The 27,997-nt window shown below is 40.5% G+C and overlaps 1 protein-coding gene across 1 annotated transcript; it reads right to left on the bottom strand.

The window, feature by feature from the left end:
- Nucleotides 1-100: 100 nt before the first annotated feature.
- On the bottom strand, nucleotides 101-27,997 carry mmp11a (matrix metallopeptidase 11a). The gene is made up of 8 exons (XM_047593128.1): nucleotides 27,678-27,997; nucleotides 12,889-13,112; nucleotides 10,815-10,958; nucleotides 7,613-7,746; nucleotides 6,985-7,223; nucleotides 4,781-4,985; nucleotides 3,619-3,879; nucleotides 101-2,788 (listed from the first exon to the last, which is right to left on the bottom strand). Exons 1-8 carry the CDS (start codon nucleotides 27,780-27,782, stop codon nucleotides 2,670-2,672), a joined length of 1,431 nt encoding a protein of 476 aa, XP_047449084.1. The 5' UTR covers nucleotides 27,783-27,997; the 3' UTR covers nucleotides 101-2,669.

Below are 27,997 nucleotides of genomic sequence, written 5' to 3'. Positions count from 1 at the left end.
CTTCTTCTAACATCAACATTGAGGACACAATATTCACCTCCTGTCTAGTATATGTCACCCACTAGCAGTTTTAATCTCCCCACAGGAAGATGACATTTGATAAAAAGGTTATGCATTTTATTAGATGTAACTTAGTAAAAAAAACAGTACATGGTTCATACATTTCAACGAACATATTGAGTGTGGACTACACGTGATTAAAAAAAGACACATATATGTACAAGAAACCTTTGCTAAGTTGTGTATAAATAAGTTTTAAAGTGGCCACCGAGTGACACTTGAAACACAATGATGCAGTAATGTGACTGTAAAACGACTGTAAAACTACTCGTCAGCGTCCTGCACTGAAAACACCTGGTGAACACGGGAGTCTAAACTGAGCCTTCACATTTCAAGTGCTGTGACTAGGGGCGCAGCAGAGGAAACGTCGGATTGGCAGGACCAGCGGTTCTCAACCTACTGAGCCACAAACACGTTGCAACACTTCTACATCTTTGAAACAAAAAAAACTGTCAAAACAGTGTCTAACATGAATTAGTGCCACTGCAGGTTACTTGGAAGGAAAGCAACTTAATCAGAGAGCCTTTCTGAGTTTTAAGTGAGTTTCAATTGAGTTTAAATAATGTTATGTAAATAATAATTTAAAGAAATAATGTTTTTGCTTTTTTTGCTAATTAATCAATCTAAAATAGCTGTTAAATGACCTTCCATTTATAAATCCAATAAAATCTTGATTGAGTTAGCTTGATGAGTTAGCCTGACTCCTCTAAACCTTTAAACACAGGGACAAAATAATATTAAAAAAAAAAAAACAATAATTTTAGATGTTTAGAACAGAACATTGTCCTGGAAAAAACAACTTAATTACACATTTGTAGATGTGAAGATTTGCTGTTTGTCACTTCCTGAAAGTGATACTGCAAAACAAATTAGAATTAGCATTGTATGCTAGTGTGGTCTGTCATACAAAATCACAACAATCCAACAATGCAGTTGAAGCATAGAATGTAAAATAAGTAATTGTTTGAGGACTGAAATATTATTATCGTTGTACAGAGGCATATGAAGTTCATTTAAGGTTGAGAACCGCTGACCTTCACAGGAGCTGCAGTCCCTGGATGTCTCCCTGATCAATAGTAAAACATAAACAAAAGCACCATGGTACAGAAAAGCAACGACTTCATAAAAGATGATTCTCTGCCCTCTAGATGGCGCCCTGCAGCTTCTCCTGCAACAAACATCATATTTGGAGAGTGACATCAAATTATTTTTGTATTTATTTAAACACTGCATTTCTTCAAGGTTTCACACTCTGAGAAAGAGATCCTGTAAATTCTATTGTTTAATTACTAAACATGGCAGTGCCGCTCAAAGGTGTTGCACCCCCTCAGAATTTTCTACAGACAAAAGGTGCACAATCAACCAAATGAAACAGAAATGCTACACATGTGCATTTGTGGAAAATGAGCCAATATTACACATCTGTGAGGTGCAAAAGTAAGTTCACCTCTAGGATTACAAGTTAAGACCGAATCAGAGTCCATCTGTTCAGAAGTGTTTGTAATAGTGATGAGAGGAGGAGTCATTCCAACCTCATTTAGTTAAATACAAATCTGGGATTTGTCTAAGTCTGATCTTCTCAAAACATGTTTATGGAAATGCATGAGCTCAGAAAAGGAGTTGTTGTTGCGCATCAGGCTGGAAAATGTTACAAAACCATCTGTAGATAGTTTGGACGCAACAATTCCGCAGGCGTGAATGGAATTTTTTGGCTAAGTCAAGTCCCGACCTTAATGAAATAGAAAAGCATAGAGGCATCTGAAGCAAGCAGTTCACATGAGGAAACCCATCAACAAGTGAAGTGGTTCTGTTCTGACGAATGGACCAAAACTCACCCAAGCTGCAGTAGACTGCTGATCAGAAGTTACTGGAGATATTTAACTGCTGTTATTGGTGGACAGATACAAATGAAAATAAGGCTGACTTACTTTTACCAACCATGGATATGTATTAATTGGCTCATTTTCCAGAAACACACACACAAATATAATATTTCTGTTTCATTTGTTTGATGGGTTCTCTGTGACTACTTTCAGGACATCCTCTGAAGCAGCACTGTATATGCTACCCATCTTTCTCTGCATTCTGTAGAGTGGTTATACTTTTAGTTCAGTGCAAGGGACAAAGTTTGACAGACATGAGGGATTTCTGGATTTAAAGGTATAGTGTTAAGTATGTACAAGACATAAGCTTAAACCAATGCAGATTTAAATGTGATGTCACTCTTCAAACATCGATAGGTCACAAACCTGCTGAAATGGAAACACTCACTGCAGGGAATGAGACTGTTGGCACCAGTTCGGTCTCACTTTCAGGCTCAAAGAAAGGAGGCGATGGCGGTGCAGTTCACATCAGTATCACCCGTCATAAACACAAGGCCCAGATCTCAGCCATATGGTGACAAAAATGTGCAAAATAAACATGAGTGTAGCTGCACAGGAGGTGCCAAGCCTGAGGGAACTTGGTTTACCTGAGAAGAAGGTGTAAAGTCTGAGCATTAATAAATGGAGTGAAGCATTAACAGACTTAAAGGGGATCATCCTCTTGAATCCGAACACACAAACGTCCTCTTCATTGTCAAAAATCTGATTCTCCAGAGATTTTCACACTCACATGTTTCTACAACCAAAAAAATCCACGCCGATGTAACGAGGGTAACCCTCCAAAAAGTTCATGGCGACGGGGTCAAACTTCCAGTACTGTCGTCCTCTGATGAAGTGAGCGTAGCCTGAAAACGAAAGAAAACAGAGACAAACTGCATCACCGGAGAAGAGACGATGTTAGATCATGAAGTGAAACCATGGAGCGGTTGTAAAAGAGAAATGAAACACTGAACGGTTTCAACAAAGAAAATAAAGACGCAGGAAATGACTTTGCCCTTCAGACAAAACAGGCTGATTTCACATGGTTCCACTAATAAACTCCTCCTCTTTTTTCTCTTTATTTTTCCTCCTGCTCTTCCTTATTGTATGCTCCTTATCTTCTCCTCCCCTACTCTTGTTTTCCATTCTTTTCATCTCTTCCTCCGTCTCTTTTTCTGTCCTCCTCCTCCTCTTTTCACCACCTCCTTATTCTTGTTCACTTTCATCCTTCTGATTCTTGTCCTCCTCCTCCTCCTTTTTCTTCTTTGTCCCCTCCTCCCTCTCTTCCTCATTCTTTTCTTCCTCCTCCTCTTCCTCTTGTCTTTATTCTCCGTTCTTCTTTTTCTCATTCTCCTCTTTCTTTTTCCTTTTCTTCCTCCTCTCATCTTTATTTTCTTTCTTCTTTTTCTGCTCCTCCTCTTCCTTTTCCTCTTTTCCTCTCTCTCTCACACAGTCTACAGTGATTGATCTGTTGATGCGTCGATGCAAAAACATGTATCTGATCACATCATTTTATGTAGTCTCCATGGAAACAGATTCTATGTTCCATGTTTGACAGTCAACAGTGAATTCATAACCCTTTAATGCATCAGAACTCCATGAATCAGTGTCAGGCTTTGTCATTTTTTAACAGACAGCCAGTTTGACCCAAGAAGTCTTATTGTGACAAACAAACCCCAGTTTTTTGAAAATGTACCGTAGATGTCCCGGAAGGCAGCGTCCACGTCAGAAGGAATGCCGCTCCAGTCCTGCATGTTGCGCGGGTAGATGGACTCGACGCGGTTTTCGCGGGGGCTGAACCTCCAGTAACTGCCCGACTTGAAGAAGTAGGTGTTGTAGTTGGAGTCATGGCCCCAGCGCAGCGCCGCCTGGATTCCAGGCACCGAAAGACCCAAATTCCTGATGGACTCTGGCCCCCGGATCTGCATCTCAGCGTCAAAAACCCAGTAGTTCTCACCTGTGGAGGAAAAAAAACATTTTAGTCAACACATTGTGGGTTTGTTTGTGTATTTCTTTACCTCAGCGAGCAGTTGCTGCTAGTTCATACACTGACTCATGTAAGCTAAAACGCCAGGTTGAGTTAATGGAGTGTGTTTTAACCAATACGGACAAAAAATACCACTGCATGCAACTGTCCTGCACCCAATCAGAGCACTTTTGCCATCCAGCAACATCGTAGCGTAATTTACAGGTTATCTTATCTTAGATTGTAAAATTACGGAGAACACTATCAATTCTTAAAACATCCACAAATACTTGGGCCCTAAGGAAAATATATATGCACTTATGAGGATGTAAATCACAAGAGAGTGGTGGTCACCCTTAAATACTCCCAGAAAAACAACACCCAGGTTAATAAGAGCACCGTACTCCAATTACAGATCAGTATTGGGGAGTTAGTAGGCCAATAGTCATGTGTTTTTCAAGTGTCAACTTTTAACTACCCACCAGACGTCTAGACCTGAGGCCATTTGGTTTAATTGTTTTGGGATTTTCCATCTTCAAGGACACAACTCACGACTAAAAGTTTTGAACCCTCTCACATCTAGGGTGCGTTTCTTGTTGAAACACCCCTAAGCAAGCTGCAAGCTGATCTTCTACCAATGTTGAAACAACAGTTTGTGTGGTTGCATTAACAGCCCATATTGTAAGATGTGCCTGACAAAAAGTAAATGATGGCGGTCGGAGGTGATTCATATAAAAGTCTTGATTGCAGCAACGCTGTGGGTCAAATTAACATTTTTACATCTATTTACATTAGCCAAGGAGGGTAGAACGTCTGTGCAATTATCTTCCCACTGATCCCGTGCACGCATTCAACCATAAACCACATAACAGCAGTTCAGATGTCTGCCCACCTTGAAAGAACCAAATATTCCCTGACTTGTCTTCAAAAGCAGCGTCGATGTTGTCGGGAATCCCCTTCCAGTGACGGGATGCCAGTGCTGGGTAACCGCTCTCCAGATGCCCGTCTCTGATCCTCCAAACGTAGCCCGACTTAAAGAAGAACAGCTCCCCTCGGATCATAGACACAGCATCAAAGTCCGTCTGGCAGGCGTTAGGCTGGAAATGATACGGATCACTTGTTGAGGTTCACATGCATAAAACCGTTGTAAAAAGTTTGCCGTGTGAGCCATTTTATTGCCTGAAAGGATCCCAAGTTATGAGGTGCTTTTCTGGCGGGGCTCTGTTGTGAAAACCTCTTATGGGATTAAGTGTGTTCCCACAACTTCACAATGCCTTATATTACAATATATTTGTTCATTTTCTGTAAGCGCTTGTCCTCTGGAGGGTCATGTCATTGGTGAGAGGTGGGGTACGCCTAGACAGGATGCCCGTCTATCTCAGGGCTAACACACAGAGACAGATCACACTCATACCTATGACCAACTTTCAATCACCAGCTAACCTAAGGAGCATGTCTTTGGACGCTGGGAGCAAGCCAGAGTAACCGGAGACAGCCAGTCAGCTGATGGATTTAAACCCAGAACACCACCACACCACTTTTCTGATATTACCATCACCAAAACTATTCTTGTATATGACCCATAAAATAACCCTTTACACTGACATATTTCTCCAATAGTTGTCAAAAATAGTCTATGCAATGCTTGAAACTGATTAGTTAGCACAAAATAAACAAAAAACAAACTGATGAAACTGGTCAGGACAAATATGATGAAGTAAGCCGTGTCCTGTGATTGGACAGGTTGTGTCCGTGTTCCTTAAAATAAGGCTTCACCACATCACCAAACCCACCTCTCTTACATTACAGAGTGGCAGTGCAAGAAATATTTAGTTTTAGCTCAAACCCTTTCACTACGGAATAGACAAGATAGGTTATTAGGTTACATAAAGTAAATCTGATTGGTTAGATAAGATGACATAAGAAAGATAGGCTGTAGATACAATATACTGTATATTATATATATATATTTACAGTTACAGATAAAACTTATGTATATATATGTGTGTGTGTGTGTGTATTGTATACTGGTGTGAATTACTTAATGTTACACATGAAAGTATGTATTTCAAATATCTTTGTGTGTGTATAGTGTATAGTTATAAAACTATCTGTGTCTATATGGACGATGCAGGTCTGAAATAAAGTTTATACAATTATATTCATAGATAAGATATTAGTTCTTCTATTTCTAATTATGTAGAAGAGCAGAATAGTACTGTCTCTTTGTATGTGTGTGTTATACTACAAACAACATATACCTGGACACAGACTAATAATATTCTATTACTGTTAACTCAACTGTCTGCGTGCAAAGTGACAGAAAATAATTGAGAATCACAGACTTCATGGAAGACGGCCAAGGAGGTCTTCATTGCTGAGCTGGGATTTTCCTAAATGCATACTGACACGCCACAAAGCTTCTGGGAGAACGTCCCTTGGACAGATGATACGAAACTGGAGCTTTCAGGCAAGTCACATCAGCTCTATGTTAGTAGACTCAAAAATAAAGCATCCAAAGAAAAGAACGCTGTAATACTGTGAATCTGTGCAGTGTACAGTGAAATCTTAACCATCAAGGCAACCTGGAGAGAAATGTGCTGACCAGTCCCAGAAAGCTTGGTCTCCTGGGTCTCATGGCTCCTCCAACAGGATAATGACTCAAAACAAACAGCTAGAAACACCCAAGAATGGCTGAGAACAAAACACTGGACTATTCTGAAGTGGCCTTCCATGAGCCCCAGTATAAATCCTGTTGAGTATCTGTGGACAGAGCTGAGACATGCAGTCTGGAGAAGGTAACTTTCAAACATGAGACAGCTGAAGCAGTTTGCTCATGAGGAGTGGACTAAAATAACTGTCAACAGCTCCCAAAGTCTCAAAAGTAGGGCTATGAGAAGGGTCCCATCATTTTTGCCCAGGCCTGGTTCATTAGTTTGTTTTTGAAATGATTCTGTTCAACCACAATTTAAAATCAGTGTCTGATTTTTATGAGTTAATTATCAGTACATTTTTATTATTATTTTTGTCGGTTTCAAATTATTTCAGTGACCTGAAATAGGTAATAACGACAAGTTCTTTAAAGGTTCTGCTCACATTAGGAACAATCTCGTTGGTCTCAGTGTTTTCTGGAGGTGGCGGTGGGGGTGGTGGTGATGGCAGAACGTTTGGATGAGCTCCGTACAGGTACTGGATGCCTCGCTTGTCATCGTCGCTAAGCTTCAGTGGGTAGGAGAAGGAGTAGTATGCGGACATGATGGCTCCCGGCTCACGCGAGTGCTGCAGGCCCAGGACATGCCCAAACTCATGGGCGGCAACCTGGAGAAGGTCTGTGCCTGCAGGGTAAGGGGTGGCACACCTGGTTCATAGAAAGTCTGAAAATAGTTTTAAGTATTTGTTTTGACCTGCTTTCAGTGGCAGACGGTGGGGATTTTGCCAGCACAAACCAGTGAGTCATGAAAAAGTACCTCTGCTGACTCAAATCTGCTCTCAGCTAAACAGACGTGCCAGGAAAACAACATTTATTGTATAGCAGCGCAGGCATATAGCTCAGAGGTAATCCATTTTTACAGATATATCCTTTATTTATGTTAATTATGTTTATGTATGAACTTACAAGCTATTGTTGTTGCGTAAAATGTAAAATCTTGAATGTGAATGAGACTAAAACTACTTCTTGATTACATCTTAATGATATTGTGTGGTTTTCTGTCCAGACACTCACCCATGTGGTTTCCCAGGGTCCATGCCTCATCATAGTCAAAATGAATGTCGCCCTGTCGGTGTGTTTTTGGGAAGAAGGCGTGAGCAAGAATCCCACCGGGGCCATCGAAGGGAAGGTTGTCTCCATGCCAGTACCTGCAGGTAAATAAAACAAATGTTCTGATAAGCATAACAGACCCCTCTTGAGTCAAGCTCACCTTTAAATGTCATTCAACAAGTTGCACCTAAATATCATCATAAGTACTGATTCATTTTCTATCTTTTTCTGGTAATTTGACAGTGCAACAATTTTGTCACATTTGCTACTAAAAATCATTCAGTGCGAAGAGAAATGTGTATCCGCTAGCACGGGTACGAAGGAGTTGCACTGGTATGTGGTGCACTTGTGTTTTGTTGTTGTCTTTTTTAGTAAATGTTAGTGATATAAAATAGCGCAATAGACTCCAACCAACACAAACAATGCTCCCTTCTCTGGCGCCAGAAGCGGCTGGGTCCGTAAAATGACACAGAAAAAGTCGCTGCAGTTGGTTTCACTCTGAGACGAACATACCAGCACGACTAACAGCCAGAGCGGTTTATCTGCTGCTCCGTGAAATTTACCAGCGCTCCTTGAAGAGGCAGATTTGTGAATGGAGTACCAATGTAAACAAACAATCTTTGACCGCAAAAATGAAAATGAACCTCCTGTTTATGTTTACAGCAGTTGCATGACCACCCTATAAAAAATAAAAATTAAAATAAGTAAAATGAATATTTGAACCTGTGTATTATTTGAATAGCTTAATATTGAATGCGAGATAATAGTAATAATAATGTATATTTATAAATAGCCTGTGATAGGCTGGAGACCTGTCCAGGCTGTATCCTGCCTTCGCCCGATGCCAGCTGGGATAGACTCCAGCAAACCCTGTGACTCTTGTGAGGATAAGTGGTATGGAAGATGAGATGAGATGAGATTTATAAATAGCACTAGGCCAAGTTGAATATAGAACACATATAGTAGAGGGTCCTAGAAACACATGAGTTAATGAATGCAGTCAATGACCAGTGGTGTCTGAGGAGCCCCTTTTGGTCAAATGTCTTTTTTCTAATTATCTTTTTTTTGTCCTGAAAGTCATAAATAAAACAATTTATTTGGTTTAAAGGAATTTGTCATTTATTAACATACTAATAGATTATCTTCACACACACTTCACCCTTGGGCCCCTAAAAAAATGTCACTCCAATCTAAGTTTAATACTTGAGAGCACTGCGTATTAAAACGTAGCAATGTTTTGAAAGATAGTTAAACAATGTTTCTAATTGTTTTTAATTTTGCCAATAAACACATTAACTGTCCACCTGTGTGTGCTGCTAATTGTTTCATTGTGCTACTAAAAATTTTATCTTGCTAGCACCAGCGCTACCACCTAAAAAAAGTAAGCATACCGTCCTGTTCAGTGTTAAAAATGTCTGAAAAAAGTCAAACAAAACAAACACATATTCACACTGTAGAAGCTGGAATCAGTTTTTGTTATTATTTCTTCAAAAAGTTAGGTTAATCATCACACTGACTCATTTTAATGTTCAAATTAAAACCAAAAGGGGAAAACCGAAAAGTCTCTGCAGGAATACACAAACCCTATATACAACCCTACATAAAAGAAAATGAGGTAATTTTGAAGATAAATCTTTTATCACTCTTTGTTAGCAATCTGCTTGTCTTTTCTTGCTCCACTATCTCTTTTTTCCATCATTGCGGGTCTTTGTAAAGGAGACATTTGTCAGAATCTGATGTGGACTGATCTGATGCTGCCAGTTCAGACTCAAGGAGATAAAATATTTGACTGTTGACTGAGATTAGGAGTTTTTAGGAATATTTGTGTCAAACATAGATGATTTATGCAGTCTTTTTATTCTGCATATTTCTGAATGTATTTCATGATGATTCATTGATTTTGTTGCAAAATGCCAACCTACACCACTTGAAGATGTTTATCAGAGATCATCCATTTACTTCTGAAAAAAAAAAAGCTTTGTACACCACCTGTAAACAACAAAACCATCTAGGTGACAGCTCATTAAAGGACAGTAGACCCAGGCTAGAGGAGGTGAATGGGGTGAAACCATTTGGGGACAGATGTTGATTTTGCAAGTGGCTGATAAGTGGCGTCTCCAGTCTTAGGCCTTGTATTAATGTCTGACATGCGCAGATCATCAAGTGGCCAGTTCACACCTGGTATTAAAATGCATCTAAACATGCATTCCCAGCCAGCACTTGAGATCTGATCTCAGTCTCATGTCTCACGCTATGTTTGCAAATAACCAGTAACCTAGTAACAGCTACAAGGACAGAATCTTTTAAAAGGCCTGTTATTTATAATAGTTGTTGTGTTTTTATTCTGCATGTTGGGTAGGTGGTCTTTAATGTGACCAACACTCAATGTGTGTTCACACCATTCACTATAAAGATGGATGGCAGAACAGATTCTCAAGAGCGAAGCCAAAGCAAGTAGAGCTCCCCCTGGTGACTGGCTGCAGTATAGGTCATAAACTCCACCCCCTTCAAGTTACTGGATGGGACCTGGGCTAACCTAAAACCCTTTTTTTTTTTTTCATTTTTGGTTAATATATGGTTAGTTAATATATGCTGTTGCATGTTGAAGTGTCAAGTTTGGTTTGAGTTAGGTATTTGATACTACTGAACAGGATGTGACCTCAGGATGAGTACCACCAGCTTTCATGCCAACTGTTCCATGGAGCGGTCCCATAGGACCACGAGAGTTAAAATAAACAGGTATACATTTCTTTGTAAACAGTGGAGATAGATCAGAGCGTAGCATTAATTACACAAGAGTGCAAGTTTTGACATTCAGTGTGGCTCCGCTCACAGTTCATAACTATGCACTCTGGCTCCAAACTCGCAAGATGGCACCATCTGTATCCCCATGAAGCTGGCGTCAGTTTGGCCAGTGCAAAGAAGTAAGGATGTGTGTCCATATTCACATACAGACTACAGTTCACATTCCTCCAATTGTGGTCAGAGATCAGATCAGTCAAATGTATCCTGGGTATGTTTACACGTGTACTTAAAGCTGGCCACTTGTGATCAGATCTCCCAGGATGGATTTATGTTCTTATTTGAGCTTTGTGATCTGTTACACGCTTAATCTGTTGTAATTCAATTTAAGACGTTTTATTTTTGCATCAATCCATCTACCTACCTCGTGAAGTCGATGCGGATGTCAGCCTTCCCGCTGTGAATCTCAGTGAAGGTTAGTGGGGTGACGTCACTCCAGATTTTCAGCGCTTCCCGAAAGACACGTCGAACTTTTTCCTCGCCCATCTGCCAGGGAAACCTGACGATCCTGCAGGAGAACCACACAGGTGTCAAACACACACAATATACGGTAGCAACAGACAGACCACCAGGCTCGCAGGCCTCCCTCTAATCTGATATCTGCAGTCATCTCCTCAGTGGGGAGGTGTGTTGTAGCTGAAGCCCCCAGGCTCCAGCCACCAACAAAACACTGCCACACAATCACCTCCCTTTCCTTTTTAGATAAAAAACCACCCAGTGTGAAAACTGAAACAAAATCTAGCTGGACTTTTATTGTTTATTAAAGCTATGAATTATAATTAGTTCTATTTGTCCTCTTAAATTAAGAATAAATCAGTCATTAGTGCAGATGTGGCTAATTACAATTACGGTGCACGGTGGATGAGATTAGTAATAAGAAAGCATAGTAGAGCCAAGCTAACTGTTGCTGCATTCAGTTGTTTTTAGCTTTTGTCTGTAAGTTAAATACAGTATCAGTAACTGCATATATATATATATATATATATATATGTTGTATTTTTCTGAAAGACAAACTGACAAACTTTGTAAGGCAGCTGGGGCAAATTTTAAGAAAATGAATTAATTAACTACAATAAGCGTGTGTCTACTATGACGCATAGTAAAATATTTCGTGCAATGCGTACTTGTAGGTGAGGTCCATCATGTCCGAACATCTAAAAATCTAAAGAGTAACAAACCATAGAGTAAACATAATTGAAGATGGATAACAAAAGCGAAGCAAAAAGAGAACAAATATTAGACCGTATCAAATGCATGCTGTTGCTACGCAAGTCTCCAATATAACAAAAAGAGAGCTGGTCTACCTCTTCTATTGCAAGCTTCAAGATCCTTTAGCACCTAACAGCCACCTGAGAGCTCCTGTTCAGTTTAGTTAATAACCGTTAAAGCGGCTAAAATAACACTGCTCTCGTTCATACGGGCTTAACTTCCAGCGTCTTGCAAGAACTTGCTTCACAAGCTTAAATTGCTGAATAAAAAAAGTACACACAGGGCTTCATTAGCATGTCTCAGCTCTTTCATCACTCACATTTGGGCTGTTTCACAGGACTAGGGAGGGACGGTGGCCTTGTTAGGTCACGATCCTGGTTAACCACATCCCTCAGTCAGGTGTCACCGTGAGTTACATATTGGTGCAGCAGAATGTAATTAGCCTGTGGCTGGTGCTGCTATTAAAAGCCTCCTGCCCTTTATGTCTTAATATACTGTTATGGTAAAGAATGACTGCAATGAAAGGGAACCCAGGAGACACAGACAGAGAGGCAGCAGCCAGTAGACGAATGCCAGACACTTAATGGTGCCGAGACCTTAGATGAAAGAAAAGTGGCACCACATTTTCATTTTGTTAATGCTCTATACATCCTTGCGTCAGTTATTAAGCATGTCTAGGTTGATTTGTTGTGTTTGCTCCTTCCAATATGAACGTCATATAAGGATTTTTCAGTGACTAGATCAAAGCGCTAAAAAAGGGTGTTCAGTTTTAGTTCAGGAAATGGCTAACAACTTCAAAACAAATTCAGTTGTACGTCACTCATGCGACATGCCTGGCTACATTGCTGGTACTCCCCTCCCCTGCCCACAAATTTAATGTTGTAAAATTTTGACTGGCTTCCAGTTCCAGTTGACTTTACAGTTTATTCAAGATGTATGTCCTAGCCTCCCACCTAATAGTAACTCTTTTTAGCTTCCTAGTCTCCCAGCTATTAGTCCTAACTAAATTGTAGCTCTTCTTAGCTTCCTAGCTAACTACTGTCACCTGCTGGTGTGGAGAGTTATTTCCTTTCAATTGTAATGTGTCTCTTGCAACACAACATTTTTATTTAAATTAATTATGTTTTATATTTTTACAGTTTGTCGCTACAAGACAAACTGAATCATTTTAGTTTGCCAATACACATGCTTATTATCATCCACAGTAACATATTTCGTGCAGTGTTTACCTGTAGGTGAGGTCTGTCTTGTCCAATCGTCCTCCATACAGGACGTAGCGCCTCTGGCGGTGTCGTCCCTGATAATGCACCTCCTTCTGGGCGGGGTAGTCTGGCACACCGCAGCGAGGTCTGTTCCAGGTGTTGGAGGTGTTGGTTGACAAACTCGCCTCCTTGACCAAGTCCTGAATGTGAACCTTCCCCCTCTTCTTCAAGTCTGAGAGCTTTTCAGAGACCTAGAACAACAATGGAGGTATTTTCATCTTTGTGTCATACTAGATATCTTAGCTAAGCCTAGCATGGCTGCTTTACAAAGTGAAAGCCACATTTTCAAGCTCATCGCCTTGTAAAGATTGGTGCCTGGCTTGGTCATGTTTTGAACACTAAAGTGCTTTAAAAGTTTTTGCCTTTTACCACCATATGAATGGTGCCTTCTTGTGGTTTCTTCAACTTTACAGGTTGTGGCGTGTTTTCAGAAATGGTGATGTTTAAGATGCTAAAGATTATTAAGATGCTCATTAGCCTCTAGACCAGGGGTGTCAAACTCGTGTTAGTTCAGGGGCCACGTACAGAACCATTTGATCTCAAGAGGGCCAGACCTTCAAATAATGACAACTTCAAATGTTTCCTTCTGTTTTAGCACAATGAAGTGCATTATGAAAGTGTTTACATTTAATGAACTGCACCATGACATAATCTTTTATGAACGACCAGATGTTTCTTAAGAAAAAGAAGTGCAATTTATGTTTCAATGTTGTGTTATGTCCACAGCTCTTACTAAAATTGTGTGAAACCTAGGAAAAGTAGTTACTTTTATTGGAAAATTTGGGTTAATGTCTTCAATGTAATTTTTGCACTTTGCAAATTCATCCCGCGGGCCAGATCGGACCCTGTTGGGCCATATGTTTGACACCTGTGCTCTAGACGCTTCTAGAGTCAAACCTCTGCCGACCAGCAGCATTCTCAAGATTCTTTACGTTTTGCAAGTACTGATTAAAGGTGTCACCAAGGGAATTAGAGTTCATCCTGTGGAGAACGTGAATATCTGAACCAAACTGTGGTAGAAGTTGCCATCCATTGAGTTAAACCCCCCAAAAAATTAAGGGCAGGAAATGCGATGTGTGTGCGATGCGATTTGTGTTGCCTGAAAATGAATCAGCATCTCTCAAAATTAGGTCACCAAGCCACGTAGTTTGCCCCAGTTTAAGAGACAGTCAGTCCCAGAGTATGCCATTATCATTAAAACACCCCCCTCCAGATCGAGAGGAAATGGCTCTGCTCATTTCCACAGAAGCAAATTACAAAGTACAGCCGTGTTCAAACCTCCTCTGACTTCGTCCTCGCCCACATCTGCATCTTTGCAGTCACAGAGAACCGTTGGGTGTTCTCCTCCTATCACAAAATGATGTGCATTTCCTTTTTCCGCTGCAGCTCGGAACCACCCGTGGGAAAAGGCGCTATCAATATATTCTGCAGAGATGAAACAAATTACCTCTATCATCAGATCCTGTGAATCTTCCCACAGCTCTTACATAATCTCTCCAGGAGTTTAGGACCATGATGTTCTGATCTTTTTTTAGCCTTTATTGAAAGTGACAGTGTAGAAAGACATGAAAATGGGGATGCAGTGGGGGCGACATGCAGAAAAGGCTGCTCAGGGTTCTGACCTTTGACCTCAGCCTACTTTTTGCTGATATTGTGCTTTCGAAGACAACATTCTTCCCTCTTGTTTTCAGTCTCTTCCCTCTCTCTTTTTCTATTCAATTCAATTTTATTTATATAGTGTCAACAACAATACAAATTGTCTCAAGACGCTTTGCAAAAACCAACCTGAAACATCCAGAGCAAGCCTACCTGGCTGGCCTTAAGCAGATGTGTCCCCCCATATGAGCTGGGTTCTGCTCAAGGTTTCCTTGCCACCATCACCTCCATGCTTGCTCTGAAGGTTTCAGGCCGGGTTTCAGACTGGATTTTGTAAAGCATTTTGAAGGAATTTGTACCGTTACTGACGCTACATGAATAAAAGTCAAATGAACTGATTCCACTGAACAGAAATCTAACATTTCGAAAAATTCTGTGCAGACTCTTACAGTCATGTTTACATCCTCCATGGATTGTGTGTAAAGTTAAACATTTATGGCATAGTTTTGCTATGGCATAGCCGTACTGTGTATTGTTCTGTCCTGAATATAATGCTAGAAGGGGCACCATAAGAATCTGGAAGATTCAGAGCTCTCCAGTTTCTTAAAACCTCATTTTACTTCGTGTTAACCAAAGGGTGTCTTTAAACATGTCCAATGATGGATTTAACATTCCAGATTCAGCACTGACAGCAAGGCTCTTCTTCCCTTTTCAAAATTAAAAAATAGTATATATCAGTACTGTCAAATCAACTCATAATCATGAATCGAAGCTCCTCATTAATACTATTTATAAAAGTAAAACAATTTAATAGAGAATGAGAGCAAAGTCAGAGCCATTTTTTCTGTTCACTCCCCTCACTCCCCTCTCCAGGACTGCACGGTGTCGTTGTTGTAGGTTATGGGGAACAAAACCCAGCAGGATTTGGGGAATGTGCTCCAAACTGCAGAAACGCTGCAACTGAAGGGCACGCTCCTCCCTGAGAACCCCCTACCTCCACCTTCTGCACCAGCACGCCTACACCTTCTACGATACACTTTGTTTGAAGGAAATCTCATCTGCTAATTTTGCCACACTAAGGAGTTATTCATGTCTCACAGCTTTCTTGAAATGGCCTGCTATTGTCATTACAAATGAGCATAAAACTGACCTGAGACTTCTATTACTGCTGTGTTATCTGCTTTCCTGCAGTGAAATGACAAAAACAAAAACCTCAGATAAACAGCCAAACCCTCATCAGGGTACAAAGCAGTTGTGAAACATATCAGTAAATGCTCTATGAGTGTGGAATTCAGCCCAACAATCATTTCACATTTAGTTGTTTGTCCATTATCTCAGTACCAATAATGTTGCATCTATGCAAAACAATAGTTGGAAAAATGTCAATCAAAGCTTGTGCAGAAACAAGTTGTCTCCGTGCTTGAGGAAATGAAGTCCAGACCAGCTTTAAAAAACAAATATACCAAAACGATGACTAAATAGATTACATAAAAGACTGGAAAACTTGAACATCACCTGAGCTCCATATGGTGGAAACCCTTTGCAGAGACATCAACAATGACAAGCTTAAACGCAATGCATTCGTCCTGCAAGTAAACGCTAAATAATTTGTACAAATTTGATTCAAAATAATGTAACTACCTTGAGGCTTTAGGCCACAACAATATCAAGCAATCTTTGTCTTGCTTGAATGAAGCTTTCACTTTTACCTACTGCCTTCTGTTCACATCCAGTATAATCAGCCACTAAAACATTTACTCTACAAGGCATCGACTCAACAGTCGGAGAGTTTCCCCAGTCTTTGTTGCTGTCAGGTTGACGTAAGGACAAAGAAACAAATAATGTCTTCTTTTGGCTCCCAGCTAGCAGAGGATTTAAACTCACATGTTGACCTCCATCTCCAAACGATTTAGACCAAAGCCATCTGATCCCAATCAGAGCAGTGAGGTAAGGGTGGTGTTGTCTTTCGGAGTTGTAACATTTTGGCTAATTCTGGGTGCACAGGAGGTCACCTTGGCCATTTTATGGAGTCAGAGATGAAAAAAACACAGAGACTGAGTACTAAACTCCCCCCAACTGTGTGTCAAATGGACAGTTTGACCCGCCTGACCTCACAACATAATAAAACCCTAAATGTGCCTCTTTTTTGACAGGTTCAACCTCAGAGTTCAAGGTTAAATCCAAACAAGAGTCACAAAACCCAAACTCAATTTCAGGCACATTGGTTCCTATTACGTACCTTGCAACTATATAGTTTAATTTACAAAAATATTCTCAGTAATTTTCTGATCAGTATAGCAAGTATTACTCACAGGTCTTTGGGGATTACTTTCAGTGGCTGATTAATTGGTATCTGGCTCAGGAAGACAGTCAAAATAGAATAAATTGTGTGACACAACAGTAAGACCCTTTGACTTTTTAAAATATACATTTTAGCCTTTTGCTAAGGGTTGAAAAGGTTAATGACACTCGTAACCCAAAACCTGGCTCTTTTCAAGCCAGGTTCTCTAGTGACTTTATGAGCTTCCCGTGAACCGTTGGTTTATACCGGTAAGCTAAGCTAAATTATTTCTGTTGGTGGTAGCTTCATATTTAACATATTTTATAGTGATTCAGACTGGGTTGTGCCGTTTACCCTCTAGTAAGATGGGTTTTCAAGATGAGTAGAGAGCAGCGAGAATTTCATTCGCATTTGCTCGCTGCATTGAGAAATTAAATAATTGAGAGCTACTACAATGTTAGGAAGAAAAATCTTTGGAGACTTGAACTAAATGGATCCTACAGGCAGTTCTCTTTTTTCTGAATTTAAATTTCTTAAACCATTATAGTTTGTTGCTTTATTGCAGTTCAATGCCAGTCGATCAGGTTCCTGCAGAGGGGTCATCTTATGGTCATGCAGTGTTCATGCACCCTGTTCTCTACCGTTCCCTTGAAATACCTGTGACTCAACATTGATTATCGAGACCTTTGATTACTGGCGTGATTTTGTGGCAGACACTCAGAGACGCACCTGATGTGGCAGAGTGCGGGGTCATAGTTGGTTACAGAACGCGCACAGATGGAGGTTGGGGTTGTAGAAAACATCTTATGTGGTACCTGTGCCTAAGATCCCACATCTGACCAGCTACAGACTTATGGCACTGGTGTATCACCTGATGAAATAGAGAGGCTGATCCTTGCCCATCTGTGCCCTCTCCTGAGCTCACTGATGGACCTGTTTCAGTTAACCTACCAACCCAACATGGAGTGGATGACGACGTCATTTACCTCCTAGAAAGAGCTCTCTCTCATCTGGAGAAGGCTGGGGACACTGTGCGAATCTTCTTTGACTTCTCTAGTGCTTTTAACACCATCCAGCCTGAGTCATTCTGAGGGACAAGCTGGTTCCCACAGGAGTTGTCCACCATTGCACATCCTGGATATTGGGCTATCCGACAAATAGACCACAGTATATGAGGACACAGGACTGTGTGTCTGATGTGGATGTCTGCAGCATGGAAGTCCCTCAGGGAACTGTCCTGGCTACCTTCCTCTTCTCCCTGTACACAGCTGACATTAGACAACGTCTTCTCAGATGACTCTGCTGTCGTTGACCTCATACATGATGGGGAAAATGGGGAACACAGAGACGCATCTCAGTGGCAGACAAAAAGATACTGAAAAGGCCGGTTAAGAAGGAAGGCTCTGTTCAGTGCTGTGGTGGGTGATCGGAGGTTGATAGCAAAGCTGTCATCCCTAATGGAAAACCACCCCCTCCGTGGCGCTATAACAGCACTGGAAAGCACCTTGTGCAACCGGCTGCTTCACCAATGCTGTGTGAACAAGCGTTACAGCAGGTCCTTCCTTCCTGCTGCTGACAGGCTGTACAACCAAACCTGCTCCCAGTTCACACATATGTAGAATTACTGTTGTATTTAATTTTCTATTATTGTATTTAATTAACAAATTTTCCTCGTCTTGTGCAATTCACCATGCTGATTGTGGGCTTAGGGTCAGATCTACTAAAGGTTGGTTTGTACAAAAACGTGTGCAAACTCATCACATGTGCAATGAGTTTGCAAAAAATATCGATTTACTGACAGCGCGCACCAAGGGCTGTCTCTTTCAAAGGTGCAGAACAGCGCGTCGGTAAATATGTGAATATAGCGCAAGCAAAGTGATTTATCAAACCTTAAAGCAAATTTGCTCATAGAAATTGCTTCTATATTCAACACGTTTCAAAAGGACGTGAAAATGGTTTGTCCTATGTGTAATTGAGCACACATGGCTTCTATTATCATGTTGAGGATTCCTGCGTTTTCATGTTGCAGCTCTCTACCCCACGAAGCACATTCTTCTTTAATTCTGTAAATTTCCAAACGGATCAAAAGCATCCAATACATAATTAGCGTGTTTCTTATGGGCTTACCATGGGCTGCAATGAGTCCTCCGTCATTTCCCCACCACTTTTATTTACAGAAGTATTAACATGAGCTGATTTTATATAAAAACAATAGAAAAATAATAGAAACGATAGAAACGATTGATTTTTCGGTTTGAAAATACTAACTGTTGTAAGTATGTGTGTAGCAAGCATGTGGGAGGCAGCGGCAACGTTGGCCACAGAACAGATATACAGTAATATTTAACTCAAAGAATGAGAGATTTGTTTTACGCTGGAGGGAATTAGCTCTAAATACCCCTAATTTGAATAAACAGCTTTCTCAATGTACAAGGCTCAGCTGTAACTGGGGACAATTGGTCTGTTGTTTTCTGCTGAGAGTGCAAAATGCCGGCAATGAGACACAAAGCCCTCAAAAAGCCTAAAGGCCTCAAAGATGCTTCTTCATGCTGGAAGTTTGTGATGGTGGCAGCAGCTGGGGGGTGTCCGTTACAAGTACGGACACATCTAGCTTCTGGTTACAGTGATGACAGGGGTATTCAGAAAGCATAGAGGAACATGTCCATACACGATCTGTCTGAAGAACGTCTCCAGTCTAACAAATGGCAGGTCACTGTGTTTCAGTCTGACATGACAAGCTGTCGCTGCTGGGTGAACTGAGAGTCCACTTTCAACCACTTATTCATTTGAGGTACAGCTGTAACGATTGCTAGTTTCATGATAAACCGTGGTAAAATTCACAACGGTTAGTATTACCGTTCAAATTTTTATTATTGTTATCGTGTCTGACTAAGGCACGGAATAACTCACGGTGATAAGGCTCATTTGTGTAGAGGCTGCAGCACTCACTCCCTCAAATGCGGGTGCACATGCGCAGTTTGCTCTGAAAGCTCTCAAAACAAGGTGGAAGGCACCTGCACTGCGCAGGTACCACTTCTAATTTGATGAGCCATCTCCATGAACACCACCCACAACTATACAGTGAGTGCAAGGTAAGACTTGTAGCTGAATGCATAATGTGGAGGCTTAAGAATATGTCCACTGAAGTTTTAAGAGTTACCTAATGTTATTCCTGTAAAAATACATGTATTGACTCGACACGTACAGCAACAGAGCACCGCCACTTAATTATGACTGTTTTGTCTGTTTTGCCTGCTTCACAGGTCCAGTAAATATTGAGGAGAAAACGTTCTGTGTTAAAAACAAATCCTAAAGGAAACATTGAAACGTGTTTTGTTTTTAAATGATTTCAGTGTGTGTATGAGTACTTTTTCAACATTTTGAGCACATTTCAACAATACAATAAATTGTATACAATAAACAATAAATTTTCCTACATCTTTACATCTTTAACTTGAGCAGGGCGGTTCCCAATTTAATAGACATTTTTTGCCTGTTCCTTAAACATAGGTTTTCTTAGATCTCAGTGCAGTGTCTCATCTTGGCAGTGCAACTCTAACCCAATGCATAATTTATAATACAGCGCAGGGCCACGTGAAGACCGGAGGCACCTCCATGAGGGACATTTCTACTGGACTTGTGCGCTCGTCGGCCTGGCTTGTTTTAGGTCACAATGCAACCCAAACGCTAGATGGTGCTGTGTCTTATTTGCCAGTTGGGTTCATTCTTGTTTCTACGTCCTGCTTCACTTTCAAGAAATGGCGACTGAAACTTTTGCCAAAATTTTTAGCGTATTTCGTCAAACTCGAGTCATACAAATGTCTGTATCTCCAAACCTCCTCCGTTAAACTTTCCGATTCTTTATTGATCCAAAACAATCAATTCGAAAAGCAGATGTAAATACTAAAGCAAAAACACGCTAGTACCAAGCGGAACGATCACAGCTCTTGCGCTCTGCGTCGCCACTGCGCATTGTTTCTGGGGAGATGCTACACAGCAAATTCCATGCAGGGTCTGCATAGGTGTCTGCGTTAACACAGACCAGAAGCATAAATTGTGTGTGGCATTGTCTGACTCCACCTAAATCCCAGCTAATTCAAAAATGTAGACTCAGAGAGTGAGTGGAGCTGGGGCTACAGACAGCTGGCAACCAGCTGTCAACCTGTGCACCCACTTGTCACTCAGAGCAGTCATTCCATTAATTCTACACAACTTTCAAATCTTGATAAAAAATTCTCCACCATAAAGTCATAAATAGCAGCTTGGGCCTTCCTAGGTGGAGTTTCCATGTTCTCCCTGTAACTGCATGGGTTTTCTCCAGGTACTCCGGTTTCCTCCCACCTCCAAGAACATGCTCATTGGATTGATAGGTACAGCAACCCCATGACCCTAGTAAGGATAAGTGGTAGTAGAAGATCAGATGAGATGAGACTTTCTAATATGGAGGTGCGTGGGAAATTACTCACTTTGAGAGCCAGCATCTAGTGGACACAAGAGGAACTGCAGTTTTGTTACTAAATGTAACAAATGTAAATACTAAACATTTATTACACTGTGTTTTTAAAGATGAAGTCTTCATATGAATGCACAAAAATAGTTTAAAAACTAAAGTTAATGTTGGACCTATCTGTTCTGAAAGAATAAATAAATGAAATAAATTTTTGTTTGTCAGCTTTATCAGCAGCCAGCAACCAGTATAACACAACATATGTTTCGGATGAGTGCAGCAGGAAATCTATAACTGCAGAAGAAGTAGAAACCGAAGGTTGAAGGAAACTGGGTTCATGAAGAAGGAAATGACAAAATTCTAACAAAATCCTCTGGTCAGATCTCAAAAAGGACCCGAGGGTGCGTTCGCAAGCAAAATACAGACTGAAACAAAGAAGGTGAAGCTTCCACCAAGAAGCAGAAGCTTTCTCAACATGATACATGACTGCCCGAAAGACCCTGTATAAACCTAATACTAATGAATCCGGATGATCTGGATAAGTCATAATTAAGTGTTTACAGGAGGAGTCAGATAAGATTTCAATTTAAAGGGTGTGCTCTTTACAGAGACAAAGGATTGCTTACAGTGAGTCGATTTTATCAACAAATGCCTCACTATCTTTCTTCTTACTCTGCTAATCCAATATATCGTCTGAGAATCAGAAGCACACAACAGTGGACGGTGAAATCATCTGACTGAATCAATTGACTTCTGTGCCTCCTCCTCTCTGTATTTACAAGCTTTATAAAAATCCCTCTCTGATGTTATTTTTCCACCAATCTCAGGTCATTTTATGGAGTGTTGTTGTTTTGGGTGTCCCTATTGGTTACTCTACATGAGTCAATGCGCATTCACATCTCATTGCTAGTTGGCAAGGCTCAATGGCCGGTGCATGTTATGCATGTACAGCGACCGAAGATGTGAGTGCTGAAGCCGGGCACACTTTGTCTGATCAACGGGAAAAAAATATCCAGACGGCTTATCTGACCTGTTTAAGCTCGTTCACAGGGAGGAGGAGGGAGTGGAACTGTGGCTGTAAACAAGAGGGGGGAGGGGGCAGTTCATACTACTGCCTATGAGTTTTTCTTGGTATTTTGATTGTATTTGGTCATTACATAACTACTTCAGGTGAAGCACATGATGATGGACATCAATTACACACCCTCAACATTCCATCCAGGTCACATTTTTTCTAGTAGGAAAAATTTTAGAATTTACTGCTATGAGCAGGTTTTAATTTGATTTTTAGTGAAACCCATCAGTATTAAAGTGTTTCACCTTTATTTGTGCGTGTAAACCAGGGTCTTCAACGTTTTTCAAGAGCCCAAACTGATGGATGGATTAAGTAGGGACCCCTACCTATTATATATGTGTTCTACAGTCCCCTCCAAAAGTATAAAAAGTAGTTTAACACATCTAGATGTAAATTCCAGGAAATAAAAGCTGACATTCTGAACTCTTGTCTCATACTCATCTTTTGATCTTAAACCCAAATGTCTCCAGTCAACGGCAGAAACAAGGGAATATGCCTTGCTGTTCCAATACTTTTGGAGGGGACTATATATTAAACTCGACTTAGTGTTATTTATATAAACATTGTTATTATTTTGCATTCAATATTAAGTTATTCAAATAATACACAGGTTCAAATATTAATTTTTTTATTTCAAACACGTTCAATAGTAGGGTGGCCGTGCAACTGCCTTAAACATAAACAAACCTGACTGGTATACACAACTGACAGATAAAGAAAATAATTAACAGATTCAAGTTTTAATTTCACCTGGGGACCTAATAGGCTCTCTTGGCCAATTGTGGGGAACCTGGAAGAGTTAGCATGTAATATAGGGCCTCATGATTGGCTCAGTAGCCATAGGGGCAGGGTCTACTGTGTACAGGAAGCTTAGATTGACAGGTCGTGACTAGTGTGGTGCTCTGTGAGACGGTGTGCTGGAGCCAGCTCCTGTATTGGACGCAAATGAGTGAAGTGCTGAAAGAAAGATAACGTTTTCTGTCCCCATTTATCCCTTTTTTAAAATATGTTGGATCTATGTTAATGTGTAATTAAAGAAATTTAAATTTGTGTGGTAAAATTAAAAAAAAATATATACAAAATGTCTAATCAACCAAAGATTTAGTGACCCCTCTGAAGTACCTCTGTGGACCCCTAAGGGTTGCAGACCCCCTGTTGAAGACCTATGGTGTAAACTATGCCCTCAGCCATTACAAGAAATCCGGCAATTAATTGAATATCAGCCACTATTGGAAGAAATATGGTAACTCAAAATCAGCATGATCACTTCAATAATTAACCACATGCTTTTAATGGCAGAATCACAGTGTACTTATATTCAGTAGTTTTATTTGTTGAGATTTATTTATTTTTTAGTCAGCTAACAGCTACAAGAATATTTTGAAGGTTCTCATTAGTAATGAGCATACATCACTTATATTACTTTTATCTTTTTAGGTGGTCATTTATGATAGTGGTTATGTTATTTTTCTGTTTTTCTTCCACACGTTAGCCCTGCTGAGTAGGTGGTCTCTAATGTGACACAGGACTCATTGTGTGTTCGCACTACCAAAGGAATGAGGTCAAATGTGTCCCAGACCACCTGCTCATGTGACCTGAGATCGATTGGTTACATTCGTCTTGTTCACATGTGTACTTTAACCCTCTTATTGTCCTTGGGGTCAATTGACCCCAATCAATGTTCATCATTCAAGAAATAACAGTAGAGGGAAGGTCAACTCACTGGTAGCAAGGGGTTGTTTATGTGGTCAACAAATAAACAAAGTGCCTGACACAAAAACTTGGTCAACAATTTTATGTAAATCATTTTCTTGAGGGTAAAATCTGTTAGTAATATTTGAGGATAATAGGAGGGTTAAACTGGACGCTTGCATCATATTGCCTCATCAAATTTACTCCAACATGAAGTGGTGCATTTTAACTACATCCCCGTTTGTATCTTGCTGACAGCCATGACCTAGATCTGCTTCATGGGAATGCCGGCCAGCTCTGATATCACCTTTGCTCTCACGGTTCCCCAACCAATCACTGCACCCGAAGACATAAACATGAAGGGACAAAACAGGCAGGGAAACCTTGTTGACAATAGCAAACTCCAAACCATTACCTGCTACACCAAGCCCCCTTTACCCCAGAGAGAAAACACCACAGAACTGAATGCCACAGACACTCAGGCCTGTCCAGGCCTGTGTAATCACTCACTCACTCTTTTTTCAACATCAGGGGAACAAATTGACAAAGTGACAGATTAGACTTCCCAGTGAAATGACCAGTAGACACAAGAGGGTTGTCATCACAAGAGTAACATAGTTCTAATAATGTGTTGCTAGATTCGAGTAATTTTCGAGGCGTGTCATAGCACTTCAATACGTCTGGTTACTGCAAATTAAACTGTGGAGAAGTTTAAGGCAGTGCAAAAGTTTTATTTGAATAAGTTAATACAGGAAATAATGAATAACAGAATAAGATTGTAGGAGATTTTTTTTCTACAAATCATTTTGTGACACCTGGACCCCTGAAATCAAGGCTGTGACCCCTTGTTGGGTTCCTGACCCTGAGGTTGAAAAGCAGTGGATCAAGTGAACCCAGAATTGCCTCTATATCTGCTGCTATGTGTGTCAGAAGTGTTTTTTTCTCATTGCGTTTTGTACATACCTTTTTTTTTTTTTTTAATTGCTTCTCACACATCCTGTGCTTAAGGCATTTCCCTCTGGAGTGAAACTACCCATTGAACTATTCATCCTCATAGTTTGTTCACATTCCGACATTTAAGACTTCATGCTACAACAGTCATCTTCCACCACTGCTGCAGCTGAAGCTCATTTTTATTTCCAGAGTCCCACATTTGTTAGATTGTTCTGGTCCCTGAAGCATTAAAAAATAATAAAATTGCACTGTAAGTCATTTATTCCAGAACAGTGGGGGCAAAAGCTGTTTAAATCTGTTGAATATCAGATAATGTGTAATTATCTGAAGCAGTCTGACCCTGAACAAAGCTACCCAATCTGATTAACTTTTAATAAAAAGGTTTAAACAAAAAAGATAACCATTTCCACAGATGATAATATCTCATACAGCAGGCATTTAGGGCAATTTAGTGCCCGGTATTAGATTTGAATCATTTAAAACATTTTGTTGTATTTTTTCCCTTCTTATGACCTTTATGACCTTAAATATCTAAAACTTCTAGTAATATGGAACACATGTATGCCTATTTCAAGATGATATTTTAATCTTTCAAATAAAAATCAATAAAATTAGAGAAATGAACAACAGCAAACATAAATTGTCAGTGTGGCAGAATAATGCTACACTACATTGTGAAATTCATGACAGTAACTACTGTAGTAAGTTACCATATATACCTGCTGTGTCATATTTGATCTACAACTTTCCAACATGAAGTTATTATGACATAATGTTTAAAGTATGAAGTACATATTGACTGCTCCAATAAAGTAAATGTTCATATGGACTTTATGGTTATGTTACTTTATCAAAAGTAGTAATATTATCTGTGCAAAAAAGAGGAGAATTAGTCCATGAAAAGCTGCTGTCTTGCAGAGCATGGATAAATACAACCTGCTAAGGAAGGCTGATGGCATCCTGACATGCCTAAAGCGGAGATTATACCTCTGCAGGACTACGGACCGTAACCTACATATGTAGCCTACACATAGTGAGCCATTCATACTTGTGCTCATATCAGACTGACTTGCTCTGTAAAAAAGCTAGTTGGTGCTGTGTCTTTTTTTTTCCAGTCGGGTTAATTTTTAACTTTCTACTGCCTGCTTCACCTTCAACAATGGAGGCTGAAATATCACCAAATATGAGTCACACAAACATTAGCTACAGTGTCAACTTGGCGCAGAAACCTAAACCGCCTTTAAATCTGCAGTTCCTTGACTAAAACTAGGTCAACCAGCTTTTGATGTCTCATTGCATTCCTGATTGAATCTTTTGTCATAAAAGCAGACTGAATCCTCCATTATTTTTTTTTACTGCACCTCAACCATGGCATGGATTCTCTTCATCTCTACAATAAACTGTATGAACTTGTCATTCCATTTAGTACCAAACTGGCTAGCCGTTGTGGTAGACCAGCCCCAGCATGTTCTCACCTGGATTTATACCTGGCATGAGCACAGATTGAAACCTTCTAATCGTTGTGTCTACTTCATGGTTCAACACTTTGCATTTCTCATGATAAAACCAGGTCTGGGTGCCATCTTTAAATCTTTGCAACTTGGCTACAAACTAAATTCTGTGATTGCAGATTCTCAGGGTACTTACCACACTCCTAAAATAGATAAATATTTCCATGTAACTTTAAGACTATTCCCAGCAACAGTCACATTCCTCCCTGTGATTGCTTATGCAAAGAGCCTGTTTGTTTTGATAAAATACTTATTTTTCTGCGTACCTGTAAACAGGACATTCCTGTGAAGAAGCATGCATGCTGCTCTGTGTAAATAAAACTTAAACGTTTGGTCCAGGAAGTCGTAACACGATATAGTGGAAGACAGCGTGTAAAGCAGGGGTTATGAAAGAGTAAACATAATGGACAACAACATGACAAATATTATGCTCGTAATGAGTGCAGCATGTGGATTAGTGTGCAAAGTGGCCAGAGATTCTGGATTAAACACATGGCAATGACAGAAAGAGGAGCCGCTGACGCCGTCATGACGGAGGACCCCTCTCTTTTATGGTGTTGTTGACAAAATGCCTTTAAGACCTGTTATTACTGCTTCCTGCCCTGCAGACAGGAGAACTCAGCAACCTCTATTTTCTCCCCCTCTCCCCCTCCTCCCTCCTAAATGCAAAACCAAAACACTCTACTGTCATGCTCCATGCATGCTGAGGACAATGCCACAGGTTTGCAAGAAGAGAAAACTTCTTCCACTGCTGAGCAGACAAAAAAAAAAGAAAAAGAAAAAAAGGAATCTTGGTGATGGTAGTTTCTTCAAAGTAAGCAAGTTGTTCCCGGGCTAAACATATAGATTATCTCGTAATTACAACATGTCACCAGTCTTGGTGATCCCTGAATCAAAATCTGCACACAGCTGCGGGTTTGTTTTCATTTTGGTTGTAACATTATCAAGATGCTATCTGCTGTGCATGAGTGTGAGTCTGTGTGTTTAGGGGGTGGGGGAGTCACTTGTTGCAGAAGAAAAAAATGAAGAAAGTCAACATTGCAGATTCCATGAAAACGAAGCGGATAAATCATCTCTCCTGCGCGCACATGTGTCCGAGTGAAAACCAAACAGTTTCCATATTTCTGCAGAAGATTCCAGGACAAAGTTTGCTTCTTTGTACACTTGGTTAAAGACGTGAAGAGAGGAAGAAAAACTCACCGGTGCCACATTGTACCTGCTGGATCTCCGCAGAGGAGCACAAAGCATGCTCGGGAAGCACTGCAGCGCAAAGAAGCAGCAGCACGCGACCAGAGAAGTCCGCATCCTGGCCGCCGTCCGGAGCCGTGGAGGAGGTGGAGGTTGAGGTGGTGGCGGTGGTGGTGCACAAGCAGGTTTGGCGCAGCTGTGTGTGGTGTGCAGTGCCGGGAGTTACACGGCTCCAGGATCTGGGGCGACTTCTCTTTAAATACACTCTGATTTCTTTGTTCTCCTCAGTTTTTTTCTTCTTTCTTCACATCCACTGATAATACCACCCGCTA

This window comes from Mugil cephalus, chromosome 8, assembly GCF_022458985.1.
Source record: "Mugil cephalus isolate CIBA_MC_2020 chromosome 8, CIBA_Mcephalus_1.1, whole genome shotgun sequence".
NCBI classification, from domain to species: Eukaryota; Metazoa; Chordata; class Actinopteri; order Mugiliformes; family Mugilidae; genus Mugil; species Mugil cephalus.
Note: the sequence above shows the minus strand (reverse complement) of the source record. Positions and strands in the feature narration are given on the sequence as shown.

Bases quoted from the DNA above. Each gene is read 5' to 3' on its own strand.
- mmp11a (XM_047593128.1), bottom strand. From the start codon at position 27,782: ATGCGGACTTCTCTGGTCGCGTGCTGCTGCTTCTTTGCGCTGCAGTGC. The intron at 10,959-12,888 runs GTAAACACTGCA...GTTCTCCTGCAG, and splicing joins AAGACAGACCTCACCTACAG to GATCGTCAGGTTTCCCTGGC. The intron at 3,880-4,780 runs GTGGGCAGACAT...TTTCCTCCACAG, and splicing joins GAATATTTGGTTCTTTCAAG to GTGAGAACTACTGGGTTTTT.